The following is a 20,958-nucleotide window of genomic DNA, read 5'->3' as shown; positions in this document are numbered from 1 at the left end:
TTATTTTTCATGACTGAGAACTCTTCACTGTATACAAACAAAAAAAGTTATTCAAACAAAAACAGCATCCAAAACATCAGTTCATCTTCTCATGAATATTCAGTATTAGCTGGAGTTTTACAGATTAAAGTGAATCTTTCAAACCAGTTACAGTTATGCAAAGCAGAATATATCATATCATTACTTTTTATCACTTTCTTTAGCTGCAATATTAGACACCTAGAGGACCTGAGTTCTGCATAAACAATCTGCGTTGTATGCAGCGGCTAGTTAGTCCTTGCCACCTAATTTATATTCGGGATGTGTCCCTCTCAGACCAACATACTGTATAAATTACCCCAGTGTCATTCTAGCTTGCCCTCTTCTTCCTCTATGTCTTTTAACCTTCTCTCCTCCATTTATTCTCTCATTCGCAATGCCAGTTCATCTCTGTTTTTCCTTTTCACTGTGTTCACTTCACGCTCCTTTTCACTTATCTGTAGTAGATGTAATCTCTGAGAAATTAATTATTCAATAATGTGACTGATAAGAACTTCCTGGCCTTTCCCTCCTTTTTTTGCAGAAAGCAGAAATTGCTGTGGCCCCACTGACCATAACATTGGTGCGAGAAGAAGTGATTGATTTCTCTAAACCCTTCATGTCTCTTGGAATCTCCATCATGATCAAAAAGCCTCAGAAATCTAAACCAGGCGTCTTCTCCTTCCTGGACCCACTGGCCTATGAGATCTGGATGTGCATTGTGTTTGCTTATATTGGAGTCAGTGTTGTTCTGTTTTTGGTAAGTAATACATCAACAGAGAGCATCAGCCATCAAGTTAAAATGTGGGACTGTACACATGAGTTATTTAGGAGAATAGATCATATATAAAAGCAGAAGTTTTATATTAAAACTGTGTATATTTTATTTTAGTCAAACACACGGGGCCTTTTTTGACCATCTTTAATTCTTCACAGCTTGGGTTATTTTTTAGACAGTTTTAACTCAAAATATCCAATATATTAAAGAAGAAATCTTTAGGTGAATTCAGAATTTGGTGCAACAGCATAGGAGCAATTAAAGCAGGAAGAGAGGATATATTGGGGAAGGAATATTTTTTGGTACACTTTTGGCCTCATAACACCAAGTAACTATTGCTTACACACCCTGGCCTGCTACAACTTTTTTTTTTTTTTTTTTTTTATGGCTATAATGTAGCAGGTCAAGTACAATCTCAAAAAGCTAAAACCTTCTTAAAAAGAAAAAGAAAAAGTAAATAAACATTCAATGGACTCCAGTGATTTCAACAAACACACAATTTCACATGCTTTGTTTGATTAGGAGTTCTGAAAATTTTGGTGACATATCTGTCAGTTTCACATCAGGTATCAACTTAGTATGGACCAAAATCTCAGAGGAATGTGTCTGAACATGTGGTGAATCTATCCTTGATTTCTGAGATTTAATCAAATTCTTACGTAAAAAGGGGTCTAACTCAGTTCCAACACAATGTGGCTCTAATGGATTTGAAGTGTTTTCCTCCTTCACTATTATTCAAAAAATTAAAATTTTCACTCTGATGAGGCTTGTTTTTCAGATTTAAAATCCCCATTGAAAAGAACATCCATTAGGGAGATTTTTAATTACTATTCAATAAACCCACATTTCCACATTATTTATTTTTTTCATTGGTCTGATCTATAATTCTAGACTTGTTTATGACAAGTCTACATCCAACAGTTGTTATGAACTGGCTCAAAGTCAGAGGTGGGTAGAACACTGAAATATTTAAGTAAAAGTAATTTTATTATATTTTTACTCAAGTAAAAAGAAAAAGTAGCATTTAAAGAAATCACTCACTGAGTAACTGATTTTCTTACTACCCATGATCATGACAACAGATAAAATATTTTTTGAGATATAAAACTTATTAAATCAATAGATACAATGATAGATTCAATTACAGTATACTTTTTTACTGTATTTTCACTCAACCTCCAAATGATGTAGCAGACATCAGAATAGTACATTTACAGTAACTGATCAGCCTTGAGTACATAAATGAAGAAAGTCTCTCTCAATGTAAAAAAAGAAAATTAAAAACGATCCACTGGACTTTGTTTCCAAGTTTGAAGAAGTTTCACTTCCCATCCAGGAAGCTTTTTCAATTCAAAATGTCAGGAACAGTGTTGAGTTCGAGGTTTTATACAGTAGCCCAACAAAGCTTTGTTTTTGTTTTGAAAACATGCAAATTGAAAAGGACAAAGGGGTCCACCCCTTTGGAATGGGAGTCATTTGGCTTCTTTTGTTAGCCTGCAATGGCCCGATCTCTCTTAATGGTGCATATTTGTTTAAACAAGCCTGTTTTTATCAAGTTAAGTTACTGATAATAGATGGAGTAGCCAGACATTTTACTCAAGTAAGAGTAGTGACACTTTATCCTATTTTTACTCAAGTAAGTGTAATTGAGTCAACGTTTCTAGTTTATACCCACCTTTGCTCAAAGTCTATTACAAGAAGGGAGACACACCCTCTATAAGAAATGTGAAATATAGATGTATTCATTACGATCTAAGATTAATAACAACATATTCAATAAGATGTGTGAGAGTCAGTTACAGTGAAGGAAAATATGGGTAGATTTATGACACTCTTCAATAACAGTCAAATTTATTGAATAATAATACTAAAATCTGGAATAAAGGTCAGAAAACTATATGTTGCTATCATTTTACAAAATCCAAGAGAAATAAATAATAATGATGGGTATTCAATACACATTCCCTTCACAGATGCATAATTAGGTCATCATACCTTGTGTGACACCAGCGGGTCTGCATGTTCAGGAAAACCTGCTTATATCAGCCAGCATTGTGTTCTCCAAAGACCTTGAATGCCTAAATACTTTTGTCTAATCTTACCTTATTTCTAACTATGTTAGAACTGCAGCAAGATGACAATATGGACATGTATGATTAAAGTAGAGATAAGTGAAAGTGTTAGAGTGAGTTTATACACACATATATATTTATCATATATATACTGTATATATTCATTATATATATATATATATATATATATATATATATATATATATATATATATATATATATATATATATATATATATATGTGTCTGTTTTGGGCAAGAAGAATGCATGTTTGTCATTTGTCTGACATGATCTTGGAAATTAACTGACACTGTTTCCCACCTATGCTGTTTCAGGTAAGTCGGTTCAGTCCTTATGAGTGGCATGCAGAGGAACCAGATGAGACTGCAGCAGAGCAGGGCCCCACTGATCAGCCTCCCAATGAGTTTGGCATCTTCAACTCTTTGTGGTTTTCTCTGGGAGCGTTTATGCAACAGGGCTGTGACATCTCACCAAGGTTAGTGTGATTGTGACAATTAGGTGTGTGCATTTGTGCTTCGACTGACTGAACAAAAGTTACCGTCAGAGTCCTTACTTTGGATTTGGATTGGTACACTTGTTTTACATATGCAGTTTAGAGTGTTTAGTGTGTCTCTCTAAGTAAAGTTTTTATCAAAAAGACAGAAAAAGTATTGTCTTCCATCCAAATTTGGTTGAAAAAGTTGAAAAACGCACATAAACAACTTGTATAATTGTGTGCCACACTTAAAAAAAAAACACTGCTTATCCTATATTTTAAAGCCTATGTGTTGGATGGAGAATATAAAATGTATGTTTTGGTAGTATATTAAAAATACTGTAAAAAACATTGATCACAAATTTCCATGGGCATCGGACTGTTTGGATAGACCTCTGTACTGGTTCAGACTGTTCACAATGTGATTCACCTTTCTTTGCATTTGACAAGCGTTCACTGACTTCATCTGAAATAACAACAAAAATATACCTCAGACACCAAAGATTTTCTAGACACAAACAAACACCCCAAAACATGCTCCCACATGCAAACAAAAACATCTAAGAGTGAGAACACCTGCATGCACTTCAACAGCCATGTTCGTTCAGGTCCAGCTAGGAAGAAGATTTCACAGTTAGATAGGTGTTTATGAATTTTTAATGCACCAAGGAAGAAGTAGAGTCCAGCTGTACTTTTGGAATATTTATAAGAATATGGCATTTTATAATTGATAACCTGAGAATGCAGTTTAGTGAAATATTCATGCCAAGCTTCTTTAAAACCTTTAGGGGGCAAATCTAAGGAGAAAAAAAAAAATCAGCAGGAAACATTTCACACCATGACAAAACAAAATACATCTTCCTCAGCAACCTAACCTCTTCTCTATCATCTCCTACTGTATACTGTAAAAAGAGAACCAGTAACGTAATAATGTGTGCAACAATTTGGCTACTATTTCATGACACAAAACTATTAACTTTTAATGATCCAGACGTCTCAACTAACTACAATACCATGTGATTTGTATTGATATAAGGTGTAAATAGTTCAGAATCTGCCTGAGGAGAAAAGTCAGCTGCACTCTAGGTTTTAGAAAGTTAAACTATTAAGAGCCACCTCCCCTATTTTGTCTTGTTTTTTTATGCTCCACATAGCTCACTTTTTACTATCTTAAACAATCTATTCTTTTCAAATCCAGAATGTGTTCGCTGAGGTAAAGAAATGCAAGTCTTGGCACAATGAGTTTGCTCATATGTGTTGAGTTGCTTTTGTTTATGTACAACAATAAACAAAATTTGCATATGGATTTTTTTTATATAGGTATGAACCCATGTTAAACTATGCATTCTGCTCACTAAGTTACAACAGCTCAGCAGCAACCTGAATGAAGCATATAGTGTCTCATGTTCGCTTAAAGGCAGAGTTTTGGGGCTTAAATGAAAAAATACACCAGACATGGTTAAAAGCGGCATTCACACATCCTACACATGTTACACGTTTTACAGCTTTACGATATGATCTGTCAAATCTTTTATAGCAGCAGCATATTACACCCATTCAGTGGGCGTACATACCGGTATGTAAAGCTATGTTTGAGGTTCGGATTTAAGACATGTTAAGGCTCCTGTTGGCAAGGAATAAACTAAAAAAACAACACCTGTTGTCAAGTTCTTGATAGTTGTGACAAACTAAGAAAGTATAACATTAAAATATGCTGTATCAAATCAGATGGTCAAGACACAGACTTGTAGATGATCAATACGTAAAATATGTAACTAGTAATTTAATAATTAATTTATGTTAGAGGGGAAAGTTGTTCTAGTGATTAGTGAGAGTGTAGATCTACAGTATACATTATCCTGGCAAGGTTGCTAGGCGACCAAAGTTACACTGAGGTGAAGGCAGGACGGATGCTCCAGGCTACACAAGGGATTCATTCCCAAGTGGGGGTTGAAATTCCCAGGGTGGTCAAGAGACACTAACGGGGACGGGGTTTTCACAAGATTATTTTCAGGTCATTGTGATGTGACACTGTTGGTATATGGAGGACCAACATCATTTATTTGAAAACCCATGGAATAAATGAATGTACCATTTAATATGTTGATTTTACATTTTAGGTGGTAAACTTATTTTTTGTTGGTTTAACTATTTCAGTAGACCTAAATCTACCATGAAATTATGAAATGGACGGTTAAATAATTAAATGGCCGCAGTACATAATTATAATACATTTACAATTGTGAATAACATGGATTGTACTGTGCCGCATCTTGTGTAGACTTCCACCTTTAAAACCCCACACATAAGCTGCACCGCTGGGTTATGTGCCCAGTGTATTTACAGCTTCACAGCACTTTTTTTTTTGGCTTATGACTTCAACTTTTCAATAAATTATATATATATATATAAAGTGAGGAAGTGTTTTTGATGAGATCAAATTTCTCGAAGAATGAGGATTCAGGTGTTTACTTCACCTCTAAATTCCAAGGACATGTGTCTAATAAAGTTTCTTTGGAATAGGGATCCAAACTAGGCAGATGTTTGCAGGATTCACCTTACAACTTTCTTTACTGAGTGGATCCGCTATTAACATGTTGGTCCACATAGGAATGAATGAGGTAGAGTTATGCTATGTTCCAGCACTGCTGATGCAGATCACTATGATCACTATAACGCCTGAATTAACTTGTTAAAATGTTGAAATCTGCCGGCAGAATATGTTCGATTTTATTATTCTGGTGCCTGCAGTTAGGATTACGTACGTGAAAAATGCCTTCCAGCCATCGCAAACAGTAGCGGATAACCGCAAAGAGGTGACCAGTTGAATGGGATTTCCAGGGACAGAGCACCGCTGTATAACCACTCAAACTGCTGTTGCACGGGGGTTTGAGCGGCTCTGACAGCAAAATAATATTTCAGAATCAGAACTACTTTAATTATCCCAGAGGGAAATTACTTTTATTACTTTTGTTACACGCTCCAGTTACAGTTTGCAATTGAAGGCAGGATTGTAACTTTGATAAACTGACTGCACAGATGAAGTTTTCAGGTGGACTTTCTCACTTAAAAACACATTAAAACTATGTTTTACTCACTTATATTGCCAAACATAGCAAAGACTTTCTCTCTCTACCAGTAAACACAGGAGCAGCAGAAGCATCAGACGCATCTGGACACACTTTACTGGATGTCTGACCTTAATGTGAAGAAGTGTCAAAAATGAAGCAGCAAAATAATTGTTGCTGTTTCCAGTGGTTGCGGCCTGAACATAGCATTATTCATTAAAATAAGCAAAGCGACGCTTTTGATTTCATCTCCATTGTTACAGTCAAAGAAAGGTTAGGGTAGCTCCGTCCAGCGCGCATCAGACCCACTTTTCGACTGTGCAGCTAGAGCAGCAAAGATGCTTCAGCTGCTCATCAGAACTAAACTAGTAAAAACATCAAAAATGAAGCAGCACACACGTTTTTGCTGCTTCTGCTGCGTGCGGTCTGAACGTAGCATTAACGGTACCATAACAGTTCAATCTTTTTCTTCGTAGCAAATGATTAAACAGAAGACTATTTGGAGTAGTTTTATACCTGACTATTGTACTGATTGGGTTTCTTAGATCTTTGTCACATTCTTTTTGTGTTACCAAGCCTTTTATCTTAGTTGTTGTCTATGTTTATTTCTTGTCTGTATCACTTCTATTTTCTTAATTTTATACTTAGTTCATCCTTTTTTGTTATAGAAAACTTTATTTGGATAGAGTGTTTTCTGTCTGTATTTGGATCCTCAAACAACCATAGCTGACAACTATTTTTGTGTTAACAAATATTCATGGACCTCCTTTTTAGGAGTATATCTCAGATATATACAGACTCTGAATATTTTCAAAGATTTCTTCTTCTGTTTCAAAAGCCAGATTATACAGAACATTTTTTGGTCATTCCCATTGGATCCTCATTTGCATTTCTTTATTGAGTGAAGAACAAAACTTTTCTAGCAGCTGCACAAACTTTGCTTTCTTCCTGTTTCTCTTCTGCTCTCTCATCCATCTCCTTCACAGTCCTGACACCTGTCCTCTCCCTCTTTCCCCCACTTCACTGAGACTGACAGGCCAATCCTAACCTCAGTACACTAAATGGAAAACACCCACATCAGCTGCAGGCACACATACTTACAAGCACATAAACATATACGTTTCATGCACTGACATTTTTTAACAAAATCACACAGAAAAAAGGGCATATTGCTCGGTTTCATAATTTTCCAGCAGATACATTTTCCTGTTACTTACAGGCCCAGTCCATGAGCTACTGCTGTCATTGCATTAATTTGATACTTAACATGAAGCCAGCGTTCGTCATATAAATCACCAAACTCTGTCAGTTCCTGTACAGCCCAATTCCTGCATAGCCAGGGATTACTGAAGTCTTAAATGCCAAATTACATTCTGACAATAAGAAATCTGTCACTTGCATGTTTGTCCTTTGCTCCCTTTAGTACTTGACTTTTTAAATGAGGCAGGATGTTTTAATGCAAATTGAAGTCTAAGATGTCCCTCTCTTGGAGTGACAGCTCATATGATTTATCTTGTGAAGTCAGTTTGGATGTTTAATATGTAACAAACCCCAGGAGAGGAACCATATTGGTTCAACTGATATCAAAGCTGTATTTAGCAACATGGCTCTGCTCCCATAAAGTGTGTACTGATGAAAATATGTGTGTTTTTTTTTTATATTTGATGATGAAGCCCTTTACTTGCACACAGATCAAAAATATGAGATGGACAGTTTCTCAATTCAAATTCAATTTAGTTAAAAATTGATATGTTAATCTGCAAGAGTAATTGAATGTTGCAACTTTTATTATGGAGGTTTATTCAAAGAGTTGTTGTCAATGCTGAGGGTTATGGATAGGAAGGATCTTCTGTACTGATCTGTTTTCCGGTGGATCTGAAGAAGCCTCTGACTGCAGACACTCTATTGTGTTAGCCTCATAAAGAAGATACTCAGGGTTGCCTGTAATGTTTCTGATATTATGAACAATCATTTTCATTTTGATAGGTTCTACAGGAGTTGTCAGAATGGAGCCAATCTTCTTTATTACCTTATGGAACTTCTAAAGTCAATTGCTCTGGTGCTGATACATACCACAATAGGTGACGGCAAAAGAGATCACACCCCCCTAAACAGACTAATAGAGGTTATGCAGCATCTTTGCTTCAAGCACTGAAGGACTTAAGATAGTTTACTCTGTTTCCTAGAAAGCTTTACAGCTGCATTGCAGTCCAATATATTTACAGCATAGTCCCCCACCTCCAACTATTCTACCATTATTAAGATAGATTTCTTACCTTTTTTTTTTTAAATCCACATCTACATCTATTTTCTACTTCTTAACCAATTAGGATTGTGCTGGGGCTGGTCCCCATCTCCAGAACTCTATGGGCTAAAGCCTGGGACATGTCGCCAATCTACAATTAAATGTTTATGTTTTATTTGTTTTCACAATGAGATGATTATTTATTCACAAAGCCACAAAGCAGTCCTCCAAGTCTTTGTACTAAGCTTCTCGTGCATATCAACAACTGGAGAGTCATTGGAGTATTTCTCCATAGTATTACTTGTGTAGGGGAAACATTTGGGCGACAGTGATATTGGATGCAGGAGTTTGCCCTGCAAACTGCCCTATTTTTTTTAACAATACTGAAAGGAAAGCTGCCTGTCCCTAGCTACTCTGACCAGCTTTACCGTCCCTGCTTAGAAAAGACATTCCTACAGCATGATCCTTCCACCATCAGTTGTCAATTCAAATCTCTTATAAGAATTTCCATAGCTTTAATCCTGATTTGTCTGCTGTAATTATCAGTTTTAACAAAACAGTTAGTTTACTAAGATTATGAGAAGAAAATCCTCTCAGATATTTTTAGAACCACTGTTTGTTTACTAAATGTACATAAAAAATGTCCCTTATTGGAAATTCACTCACTGCATTTCAACCCTCCAATTGGGGAGCAGTGGGCTGCAATTGTGTGGCCCCCGGGGAGCAGTGTGGGGTTAAGGGATTTGCTCTGGAACGTAGAGTGGAGGCTGTGGGGATTGAACACCGGTACATGCAACCTTCTCAGAGGACAAGCACACTGTTCTAACCATTAGAACAACACTAAGATCCCATCAATCCCTTTTCTGACATGCTTTATCCCGAGCGGGGTCGCGAGGGGTGCTGGTGCCTGCCTCTCGCCTGCAGAAATCTCCAGCGGTCAACGGGCGAGAGGCAGGGTACACTCTGGATAGGTCGCCAGTCCATCGCAGGGCAATACAGAGACAAACTACCAGTCACGCACACAATCACATCGAAGTAGAATTTAGAGAAGCCAATTAACCTAAGAGTCATGTTTTTGGATTGTGGGAGGAAGCTGAAGAGAACCCACCCATGCTCAGGGAGAACAAGCTAAATCCATGCAGAAGACCCCGGGCTAGGAATCGAACCCGCAACCTTCTTGCTGCAAGGCAGCAGTACTACCCAATGTCAACCATCTCCTCAGATTTTTATTTGTAAATTGTTTAAAAAACATGCACCATTTACCTTGAACTTAGACAATATTAGGCTGTTATTAAAAAATAATTAAAAAGTACATTTAAGTTTTAAATTATAAAACGTCCAAATTGATAAGAGTTTAAAGAAAGTCAAGTTCTTTTCAATGCAAAGTCCAATTATGGGGTATTGTTTTATTCTTTCTACCTATTTACCCATGATAACATGTTTTATACATTAAAAAATGATAATATGAAATGGTGTGATTTTTTTTTATCTGGTTCGTCTAGAATAGCAAACGAAAAGGCAACAATAATCCAGCCACAGTTTAAAAGTCATAGCTACAGAAATCAGCAAGAAAACTCTTGACGTCTATTGCAAGCTGCAGAATCACTTTGGAGTAAACAATAGTGGACTTAACTCCTCTTTCATTGATTCAAGAGTCCCAGCTACTTGCTATTAGAAGCTATAACTGTGTTTTGATAGTTATAGAGTACCTGAGCCCACAGTGATTCTCCCTCTTGTCCCTGTGATTGTCCAGTCAAGAATACATAGCATGCAATGGGAGGATGCAACTCTTCACTTTGCACTGATGGCAGTGGTAAAAAGAATTACACCAAAGAAAAAGGGATATAATCTGAGTTAAAATTGTCTGGTTTTATCTAGATGGAGAAGTCTTTGATAGCTTCTACTATTAGTTTTGGTTTAAGGTTTTTTGGTTTGAGTTTCTGCTGCTTCACTAAGCCACAGAGTTGTCTCCCCAGGGCATATAGTACCCATTTTAGATGGAGAGAAAAGTAATGGCTTTGGTTAAGAGACATGAAACTTTCGTATAGAAATCATTACGCAGCAGAGTAGTTCATCTAAATTAGATTGTTATTTTTATGCAAGTGTTTTGCTCTTTTTGGTAGGGAGATTAGGTTCTTAATCAGTAGATTTCTAGTTAATATTTAAAGTCTCCATTTCCATACAGGGTCAGACATCCAGCCCATGAGCAAATTCCTTTTATTAAGGCTTACAACCAAGAAACAAATGAACTGACATTTTATGGCAATCCTCTCTTTATGAACCTAAACAGTTGCGGTTTCTTACACTGCATCTTAATTGACACTCAAACTTTACGAGACAAGACTTTAACTTGAACTTGATTTACTTTTTAAGCCATAAAGTGCTCTATTTAAACCCAATATACACTCAGTAAATCTGCACGGATGCACTTGAAATCCCTATGCAGAAGGTAAAAGTAAAAGATAGGGAGGTGCAGAATATATAAAATTCAAATCTTCACAGCAGAAGGAGTGTCTGCAGTTCTGCGTTAACTAAGGACTGCTTCGATGTAATATATATCGTCCTCTTTTACACTTCAAGTAACATCTGTTCACTTACTGAGCCAGTAGTACCTTTTGCTTCCTGAATGATCTGTCCCTTTCCTTTATGCCTACACTTGAAATTTTGTGATCATATGCTTAAGCTTAAGGGAAGTAGTTGAAACATTTTCCAGAAAGAAAAGTTTGGTTAACTAAACTCAGTTCAATCACTTTTAAAAAAAAACATTTTTCTTATCTCAAAAATTGCAGCAGAGACTTTCAGTTTCAGTATATAGCAGAGCAATGAAATATGATTGATTTTTACAAGGTAAACATATGGTTTACCTACATTGATAATGTTGCTATTTAAATTTGATTGCGCTATTAACTGTGATTAACCAACTCACATTTATTTCTATTAATTCTGATCAGTTTAATAAAAATAAAAAAAACAAAGCTTATGTAGCACTGTGGCTCTTCTTGGAGCCTCTTTAGATAATGGTACAAAAAAGAAGGATTCTTAAAATGTTAAAAGTAACAGCGAAATTGGTTTTATCTAGATGGAAACATAACTTACATAAATGTAATTTAAAGAGATGGTCCTCAGAGGCTTTTTTAGATCTTCTTTATGCAGAAGAAACTTCCTGGCCACAGCCATCACTACATGGGAGCTGAATAAACATTTAGAAAAGTAAGAGTTGCACTACTTTAGCATGTTTTCACTCAACTAAAAGTATAAATAAGTCATCCAAGGAATTACTTAAGAATAAATAAGGGCCTGTTAAAAATGACTTCTCAAGTACTGAGTAATTGTTGGCTTATAACTTCTAAATTATAGCTTAAGATGATGCAAGCAAACGGAGAATTGTGTGAAAGTTCTGATATTTCAATTTAAAATATGAAACAAATAACATGAATACAAAATAATAATTTGAGGCGGGAAAAAAATCCTAAAATGTGTTTTTAAACATAAACTAATAAAACCAACCTTTACAATATGTATTACGTATGTTGCAGGTAAAGATAAGGAACGTTTAGCAGTAATATCTAATGTTTACTGTACATTGAGCTGATCTATGAATAGCTCAAGCTACTGGTAGGGAAGAGTAACCAGTCATTTTTCTCAAGTAAGGGGAGATTTTGTTTTTTCAATCCCTTTATACTTATGTGTGTCATTAATAATAACAAAAATCTAATCATATGATTGATGTAGGAAATTAAAACACTTCTAAAAAAAATATTAAACTAAGCATAATCAGGGTTAATCAATGTGTTTTTAATGCTTCTTGGGGTCTACCTTTCTGTGTATTTGTGTTATAAAAAGCAAACCTACATTCCATGATAAGTAAAAGGTACATTTCTTGAAATGCAAATTTCAGATATGGAATTTGCAATCATGTTACATTATATTAACATTACATAAAAACATAAACTAAAGTCATATCGCATTGCAACTAATCACGGTCTGAAAGCCTTTCTTTTGACCCCAACAGTTTCTGGAGACGCCTCTTTCTTCCAGCACAAGGTTAGCTGAGCTTTAGAAAGCTCATCTTCGCTTTGATCACCAACAAACATGAGGCTAGACAGCATTAAGCCAGGTCATTATGAAGAACCTGAAACAGGAAAACTAGAACTATTGTAAATATGCTTGTCATATTGCTGGCCTATTGCAGGCTAAAGAAGGTTGGGGTTAACATCAGCTTTTATGTTCAGTAGTTTAAAAAAATGAAGAAAATCCCTAATATGAGCTCCACTTTCAATCCTCTGAAAATTATCTAATGTAAATAATAAAGTTAATTTTGTGTTCAGTACCTTGGCCACTTGCAGATGTTCTTCAATGTTCTATATGAATACATTTGATTTGATAAGATAAAAGCTCATGTAATAAAATTGTTTGCATAAAATAGCTGAAATGCCCACAGAAGGATTTGTGTCTTGTAATCTAGGCTGCAAACAGTTCTTCAGTAAAACACATCTTGCTGTGCTGAAGCTCATTGCTCAGGATGAAGCTTGCTGTAGTAATAGGCGGTGTTAGCTTGATTGCTGTTTTAATATGTTTTAATATGGATCACTGGTTATTTGGTTCTTAACAATACCTTGTTTGCAGTTCAGATTACTTCTAGGTGTTTTATATCCTAAACCAGTAAGAAACAATGATCCTTTTAATGCCTTTGATTATAACAATTGCTAATGTTTAATGTTATAGCAATGTGCTGGGCTCAATGTCTTCCTCGTGGTTCTTGGTTCATAATAGAGCTTTAGATGAGCATGTGCTAGGCACTGCAGATAAGATTGACTTTCTGCCAGACTTAGCTCTGGACTTTAAAAAAATGCCATTTTTTTTGCAATACTCTTTTTTTTTCTCTCTAATCAGTAAATATATTTTAATTCAGCTTATCGTAGCATTTTGCAATTTGAGTCCTTTCAACTGCTCCCTTCAGGGGTTGCCACGTACATTCTGTAGAACCTCCACACATACTTGACAGATTTTGTACACTGAATACCAGAACCTTCCACGGATTCCACCACTTTGTTCTTTTTTTTGTTTGTTTTTACGGCACTAGTAGATACATTTTCTGACAGTAGACTGAGAGGAACAGGGTATAAGAGAGGGGTTGGCCACATCGAGGACTAAGGCCCCCGTACATGGGTCGTGCACACTAAGCACTGCGCCACCTGCACGCTCTAGATTCCACCACTTTCTGATTAATTGGGCGGATAATTATCTGACCCTTTAGGGGCCCTGGTGCTTAAAAAATGAATTAAACAAGACAATGATCTCATGGTAAAAGCGGCACATCTAATTCTTATATAGCAGAACAATGTGAATTCCACATCCCTATTCCTAATGCTTTCTAATTATTCAGAACTTGAGCACAAATCCAGCATACATAGAAAGATAGGAAACAAACTTTAGTCACACATTCATGTGATGGATTAGCCCCGGAGGCACAATGCTCTAGAGATAATAGCCCTTTGAAAAGGAGCCATGTCATGCATATCAGAATGTCAGATCATTTTTCGGTCTCCTCAGCTCATTTCCTCGAATCCCCCATTCCCTTGTTCACCTCTGCAAGCAGGTAAAATCCCAGTGTCTACTTTATGTAAGAAATAGGTGTTAGTCACAAAAAATCAATCAATCTCAATTAAACATTTGGTTCTATTTAACACTAATGTATATTCATCACTGCTTTAAATATATAACATGTATGCATTTGTTATGGCTTTATGCATTGACATTTTCATCTCACAAAAGTAGCAATCATAAAGATGATAATGATAAAAAAATATTGTTTTTAATTAAAGAATGTGAACACATAGATTCTTGTTTCTCGTAGGTATATTTTTCAAATATCATGGTATTGTGTATTAAAATTGGAAATAGGTTTCAAAAGAATTATAATGGAGTTTCACCATCAACTGATCTCTTCACTAAAACCTCAAATCCCTTAGGAGTTAAAGAAAAGATGCTGCTGAGGCATAGTAAGAGTTGAATTGAGTGAAAAAGAAGTTCAAACCAATTGCCTTTTCAAGATCTCACTGAGAGATCTCTGCTAGCTGAAATGAATGAAAATCTTCCACTGGGGGAATATCAACAATGCAGTTTAATAACATTTTCTATGACATGGCTGCAGAAACATAGCCTACTGCATGACTCCAAGCCTTTCCACTCAGCTTTCAAACTGTTCATGCAGACAAAGGCTGTAGAGGAGGAAGCCAGTGTATAGATTCTTTATCTCCCCTAAAAAATAACAAATAGTGAAGGAATTATTCCTTTTCACTGTATTAGCTCAGCTACTTTGTTTATCCATTTATTTATTTTCCTCAGTCTTCTTCAGGTTTCAGTTAATATTGTAAAGTGCTTTGAAAATGTATTCATAGCGGTCCAATATTTTCACATTTTGTCAAGTTACAATCATAAACACGTAAATATGATTGATCAAATATTTCCATTACAGCCATGCCTGAAATTGTATATTTTGCTTCTGATCTGCTCAGACCAGGTTTTCTGCCCCCCCATGCAAAAACATGTTGCAGCCACCACCATGTATCACATAGCGCATCTGTCAATTAACGTTTATGTAAAATGTACTCTACACATTTAAAACAACCAAAGTGCTATACATATCGATGAATAAAAAAAAAAAACTTTCCTGGGAAGGTGTATCAGATTAGATGGACAATGGATAAGACATGCAAGACCACTTTGGTCTGCGTTATCTATGAGTGTGTTGCACATGTGTCAGCTTGAGTGGCCGTAAAATAAAATTGAGTTGAAGAAAATAATAATGATAACAATAATTAATTATATTATTTATGGGCTCTAGAATATATACCCTGTGCCTGACAGACATAAGAGCAGGGGCCATTCAGACTTGTCTAAACAGTTGAGTTTACGTCCACCCACTTCCCACAACACCTCTTTGAATCCAGTTATTGCTAGCCAAGGTAGGCCAACAATAATTTAATTTAACATAGCCTTGCTTTATATTTAAGTCATAAAGCAGGGGTGCCCAAGTCCAGTCCTCATTACCAGGCCTCTTTAGATATAGATGATATGCTGATGAGGAAATTCTACCATTTAATTTACCTAGCCAGGGATTTATCCAAAAGTTTTAGGACATTAGCTCTTCAGGACAGGACATAGCCACACCTGCTGTAAAGGAAGGAGGAAAAAAAATCCATCTTGCCACGAAGTAGGTATGAGCATTTTCAGGTGACCCCCCCACATCACCCCCTTAATGCCACAATAATTAAGTTCTGTGCTGCTACTAATACTGTCCTACTACTGTTATTTCTAACAGTCCAGATATGTTAACATGCAGCTAGACTCTCTATCTTCTCGTCTGTCTTTGCAACAGTGCAAGCAGGACTTCCACACGTCCCTCACACATACACATAAACACACACACTCATGTCATTAAACTGCTATTTATCATTGGTTATTTGATGGACACCATTATGAAACAAAGCTTAGCTCCTCACTTCATCACTCTATTTTACATTTTCCCTGACAGTGAAGACATTTTGTTTTGATCATGTCTCACCATTGGATGTTAAATTTGCCATTTCGAGTGGGATTATAAGGGAATACAGAGAACAATTCTGGCTTTTCAGAAGAACTCTGATAAATGAGCTCAGAGGTGTTTGTTTTTTTTGTTTTTTTTACTTTTTTGGCTATTTACTCATTCATTCTACTTTTGAGAACAAATTACTGTTCTTTTAGGTACTGTTCATAAACTTTATGAGCTTAATGTGATCAGTTTTTAATTTTGCATGTTTAATTTGAGTGTATGTGGTAAATTGTCGCTGTGAAGGTGTGTGTGTGTGTGTGTGTGTGTGTGTGTGTGGGTGGGTGCATGTGTATGTCAGTTACTATCACAGGTCCATTGGTATTCAGCGTGGGTCCCTCCCTCTGTGCTGCAGTCATCTCTGCAGTCTTCTAGACACACCACCACCTCTACATTCTTGTTCTTTTTTTCCATACATATTTCTGTCTTTCTTTTCATCTTTTTTATTCATAATATTTTTGTGCTTTAAAATTCACATTTCTTCAAAGATTTCCCATGCTTATATTATAGTAGCATGCCTGCATCCAGACACATGCAAACATATTCTTTCCTTTGTAAACACAACAACTTGTTTTTTTCAGCACCTTTTTGTTCATGTTCATGCCCATGATGTACTGGCTGTCAATGGAAATGAGTATATTCACCCTTGTTGACTTCACATTGTCACAGTGACCTTGTTAAGGCAGTTGCACAACCAACCTGTCATCTGTTGGCCTACAGGCTTTTAGATTGATGATAGCAGTAGGCCTGGTCAAACACAAATGTAGACGATAAAATGAATGACAGCACAGTAAAAAGTATGTTTTTTAAAACATAATTCATGGACTGAAGAAATGGTTTAATGAAATCCCACTGACCGAAAGATCCATTGTAGGGAAGGAGAAGTGGAAAACTGATCACAACCTAGCATTCTCAGGAGGGTTGGGCTTGTCAATATGCTTCTGAAATTACAGCCTTCTAATTCAATGGGCATGTGTGTGTATTCCAGGGTGTGTCAGTTGCTCGGTTAGGTGGAGTTGTGCACTTGTCAAGTTTGTGCATTTTATAAGAGTATTTGTCAGTATCATTTGACCGTATGGAGGGAATAATCATGGGTGTGTTAAATTCTTAATGGGAGCAGCAGCTCCTGCTGATGGCATGACTAAATAACTGGAGTAGTGGCTAAGTAATAAATATTGGGTCTCAAGGTCACTAATTGGAGACCAGTTGCTCATATTAACTCATTTTATTTATGATTTACTTCCTTCATAGATCTTAGAAGCCATTCCTTGTGACTAATGAATGCTGTTATTTTCATATTCACCCTCCAGCAACTAATATTTCATCTCTTAATCGTTTTTTTAAACTAAAAATATTTACTTTATGTTCCTCAATACAGCTCCATTTGTTGTGAGGTGTCTTAGCCCAATGGAATACGTAACTGTTTAGAAAAAATTGAACTTAAGAATTAGGGATGCTGAGGGGATTTTCCTTTATTCTTACTTAAATGTGTGATGAATCACATGTTTAGGCTTTTCCAGGAACATCAGCAACCATAGAGAAATATAATGACCATTAATTTCCTTATATCTCATTGACAATTACTGGTCATGCCACATCAAAAAGTATCATGAAGGATGATTAATACTTGTGTAAACTTGGTTTTGTGAGTTCATCAGCAATTGGAAGAATTAAAAAGGTTCTTCAAATGTCTCATTGTCTTTAAAAATTAAACATAAAAAAATTTAAATGAAATACTAACAGTTTCTACCCAACAAAGTAAAATAAAAACAGTCTTAATAAAAAAGGAGAGAGACACTATAAAACAAGACAATTCTAGCAATAGTCCTAGAAACAAAAACAATCTTCACTGTTTTTTTCTAAATGAAGTAAAGGTTTAAAGAATCCCAGACTGTGATTTAGAGAGGTTTTTTACCATTGTAAAATAACTTAGTTCTGGTTTATACTTCGAATTTGTTTGGTTTTGCCCTCTCTGGTAGCATAAAAATCCATGTAGTTTTCTTTTGTTTAGTTTCTTTTGGGGGGGGGGGGTTCTTTTGGGTTAATTGATATTTTACCTTTGAACTAGAGAGGTTTGAATTAAGTTATATTTTGTTACAAAATGGGAAATTCACATAGCATTAATACCATTACTAACGAGTCAGTTTTATTTATACATCAACACTTCACAATTACACAATTACATTTCATCTCAAATAATATGTCTTGGAGAGAAACAGGAATGACCACTGAAAAACAGGCCATCCATAATTGAAGGCCCATCTGATGCCTTTCTATGTGGTGAGGTTATTTGCATCTGGCCATTTTGACAATTTTTTATCTTATCCAAATATTAAGTGTAGTGCTGCACCTTCATATACAGCAGGGGTCATCAATGCCCCCAGGGACCATCAAGGACATGGGGGCATCAAGCACATGGGGTGCCCTCACCATCTTCTGAAAACAGGAGAGCTCACCAGTGAGCTAAAAACATACAGGCAGCTGCATCACATAAGGTGTATCAAACTTACAGCAGATCTCATCATAATAGTTCTTATAGAACTCCCTCTTTGTAAAATTATATATTTTCTAATGTTGTGTTTGGTCTATCAATCATTAACTAATTTTGGGCCATGATACATTTTTAAGCGCCTGACAAGAATAAACCGCAAAGATGTCAAGGTGTTCACAGGCATGTTTCCTAATCTGTACTTCAGAGGCTTTCTTTTTCAATATGCAACTATTCATTTAAAGTGTACATCTTTAGCAAATTTACATTCAACATTCTACACAAATTTATACATTTTGACGGTATTGTTTACCAATAAAAAAAACTGTATTTTTATAAAGAAGTGGACAAGAACAAAGGATAAGATATAGCTGATCAAATAAAGTGAAAGAAAAACTGAGACTCTTAGGAACACAAAGAAAATGTTTGTCTAAGCTTTGTCTTACCCAACCTTTTTTCAAATCTGGGACTACTTCATGAAATACAGCATGCTCTGTTTTTTTCCCTTGACTAAAAATCAGTGAATGGATGGGTGATATTAGTGCATTAAATATAACCTTTTTTTTTAATCATCCACAATATCAACAGTAGAGAGCAGAAGCAAGTAACTATGGATTTTGCTGATGGGTTTATCAGACAGTGTAATGAATGAATAATTCACCAACAGTTTCTCTATTCTAGAAAACCTTTCCTAAAAATTATTTTCAATTAGCCCCCAAGAAAATAGTCATGGGTGAAACAATAAACAACCACACTTCAGTCAGGTGTGGAAGATCCGGATGCAGTGGATAAGTATAGAGGTATCGCCCAAAGCAGAGTGTGTGTGAGAGAGAGAAAGCCATAGAAATAGAAGTACACAGAATGCCATTAATCTTTCAAACTGAGGATCGGGGAGGCAATCTGTTTGCTATCATGGATGATACATGACTTGCTGTAGAACAATTCGCCTGTTGCATACCAACACACACTTCCAAAAGAAGTCATGAGGTCACATGCATCAAAACCTTTCCCCCAAAAATGTGCTCCTTACTGGTTGATAAAGCGAAACATGCAACATTGACACTAAATATTCTTAATTTTTAATCCATCTTCCACTCTCCCCTTGTGAAAAAATATTTATTGGAGCAACGAGGAGTACTAAGAGAAAGGCCAGTTTTGTGAAGGAAAAATATGTAAAGAATTTGACCTTTGCAAATGTTTGCATTATGGCAGAGAGAAAAAATTCTAACAAATTATTATCATCCTATAAAGTGTACACTATGTCCTCAAGTAATTTTGATTCCTCTTGTACCCAATAAATTTCAGGACTCCTACTGTCACACTGTTTCCTATATTACCACATGTGATTTCACACTGTAGAATTCCATCTTACATGTGTCCTGACATGGGTAAATAAAATGCATTATATAATACACAGGGACCTAACAGTTATCTAAAGTATGTGTGATGAATGTTGGGATGAAGGGTGTAAATTCTTTGTTCTGTTAAATTGGGAAGGAGCAGTGTCGCAAAATTTTTTTGCAGTGACTGCCACCCAGTTTTTTGCTTTTCCATTTTGGTTAGTGGCCCACATTAGGGCTGAAAGGTAAATACTCGGGTTTCCCCAAGTGATGAAAATACACATTAACTAAATTAGACATAATGTGGATGCTGTCAAATGGAACGGTTCAGCTTGAGGGTAGTGGGCATTCATTGGTTAAAAAATTGGCTTGTATCACCCAAATATGTAACAGAGAGACTTTTACGTAAAGGTGAGACTTTACTTATATCACAAGCTTTATTTGATTTACTGCTATTCCCTTATTTATAAAGCACCAATTCACAACACGTCATCTCAAGGCGCTTTGCAGAGACAAATCATCAGATCATACAGTTAAACTGATTCAAGTCTTCCTAAGGAAAACCAGTTGATTGCATCTACTCATTGACTCAAAGGCAATCCCTTACACCAAGCATGCTTGTAGCTACAGTGGAGAGAAAAAACTCCCTTTTAATAGGACGAAACGTCCAGCAGAACCAGGCTCAGTGTGAGGGGCCATCTGCCGAGGCCGACTGGGGTTCAAGGAGACAAAAGCAGACGATCTATCCTTCTAGGCCATTTACCATTCAAGTCAATATACAATCAAAACGCTGTAATTGCAATCTGGATTAGCTGATCATGAAGCAGCCTGTGCTGATATATCAGATGAGTAGAAAGATGCCG

At 36.1% G+C, this 20,958-nt stretch overlaps 1 protein-coding gene across 6 annotated transcripts in view; it reads left to right on the top strand.

The window, feature by feature from the left end:
- gria4 (glutamate receptor, ionotropic, AMPA 4) overlaps nt 1–20,958 on the top strand; it is a 170,630-nt gene that overhangs the window by 107,700 nt on the left and 41,972 nt on the right. For all 6 annotated transcript variants that reach the window (XM_015389329.1, XM_015389328.1, XM_015389330.1 and 3 more), the window contains exons 12-13: nt 563–778; nt 3,203–3,363. In XM_015389329.1, the coding sequence (XP_015244815.1) occupies nt 563–778; nt 3,203–3,363 (377 nt within the window). The remainder of the gene's footprint in view (nt 1–562; nt 779–3,202; nt 3,364–20,958) is intronic.

The sequence above is a fragment of the Cyprinodon variegatus genome, unplaced genomic scaffold, assembly GCF_000732505.1.
Source record: "Cyprinodon variegatus isolate N-32 unplaced genomic scaffold, C_variegatus-1.0 Scaffold454, whole genome shotgun sequence".
NCBI classification, from domain to species: Eukaryota; Metazoa; Chordata; class Actinopteri; order Cyprinodontiformes; family Cyprinodontidae; genus Cyprinodon; species Cyprinodon variegatus.
Note: the sequence above shows the minus strand (reverse complement) of the source record. Positions and strands in the feature narration are given on the sequence as shown.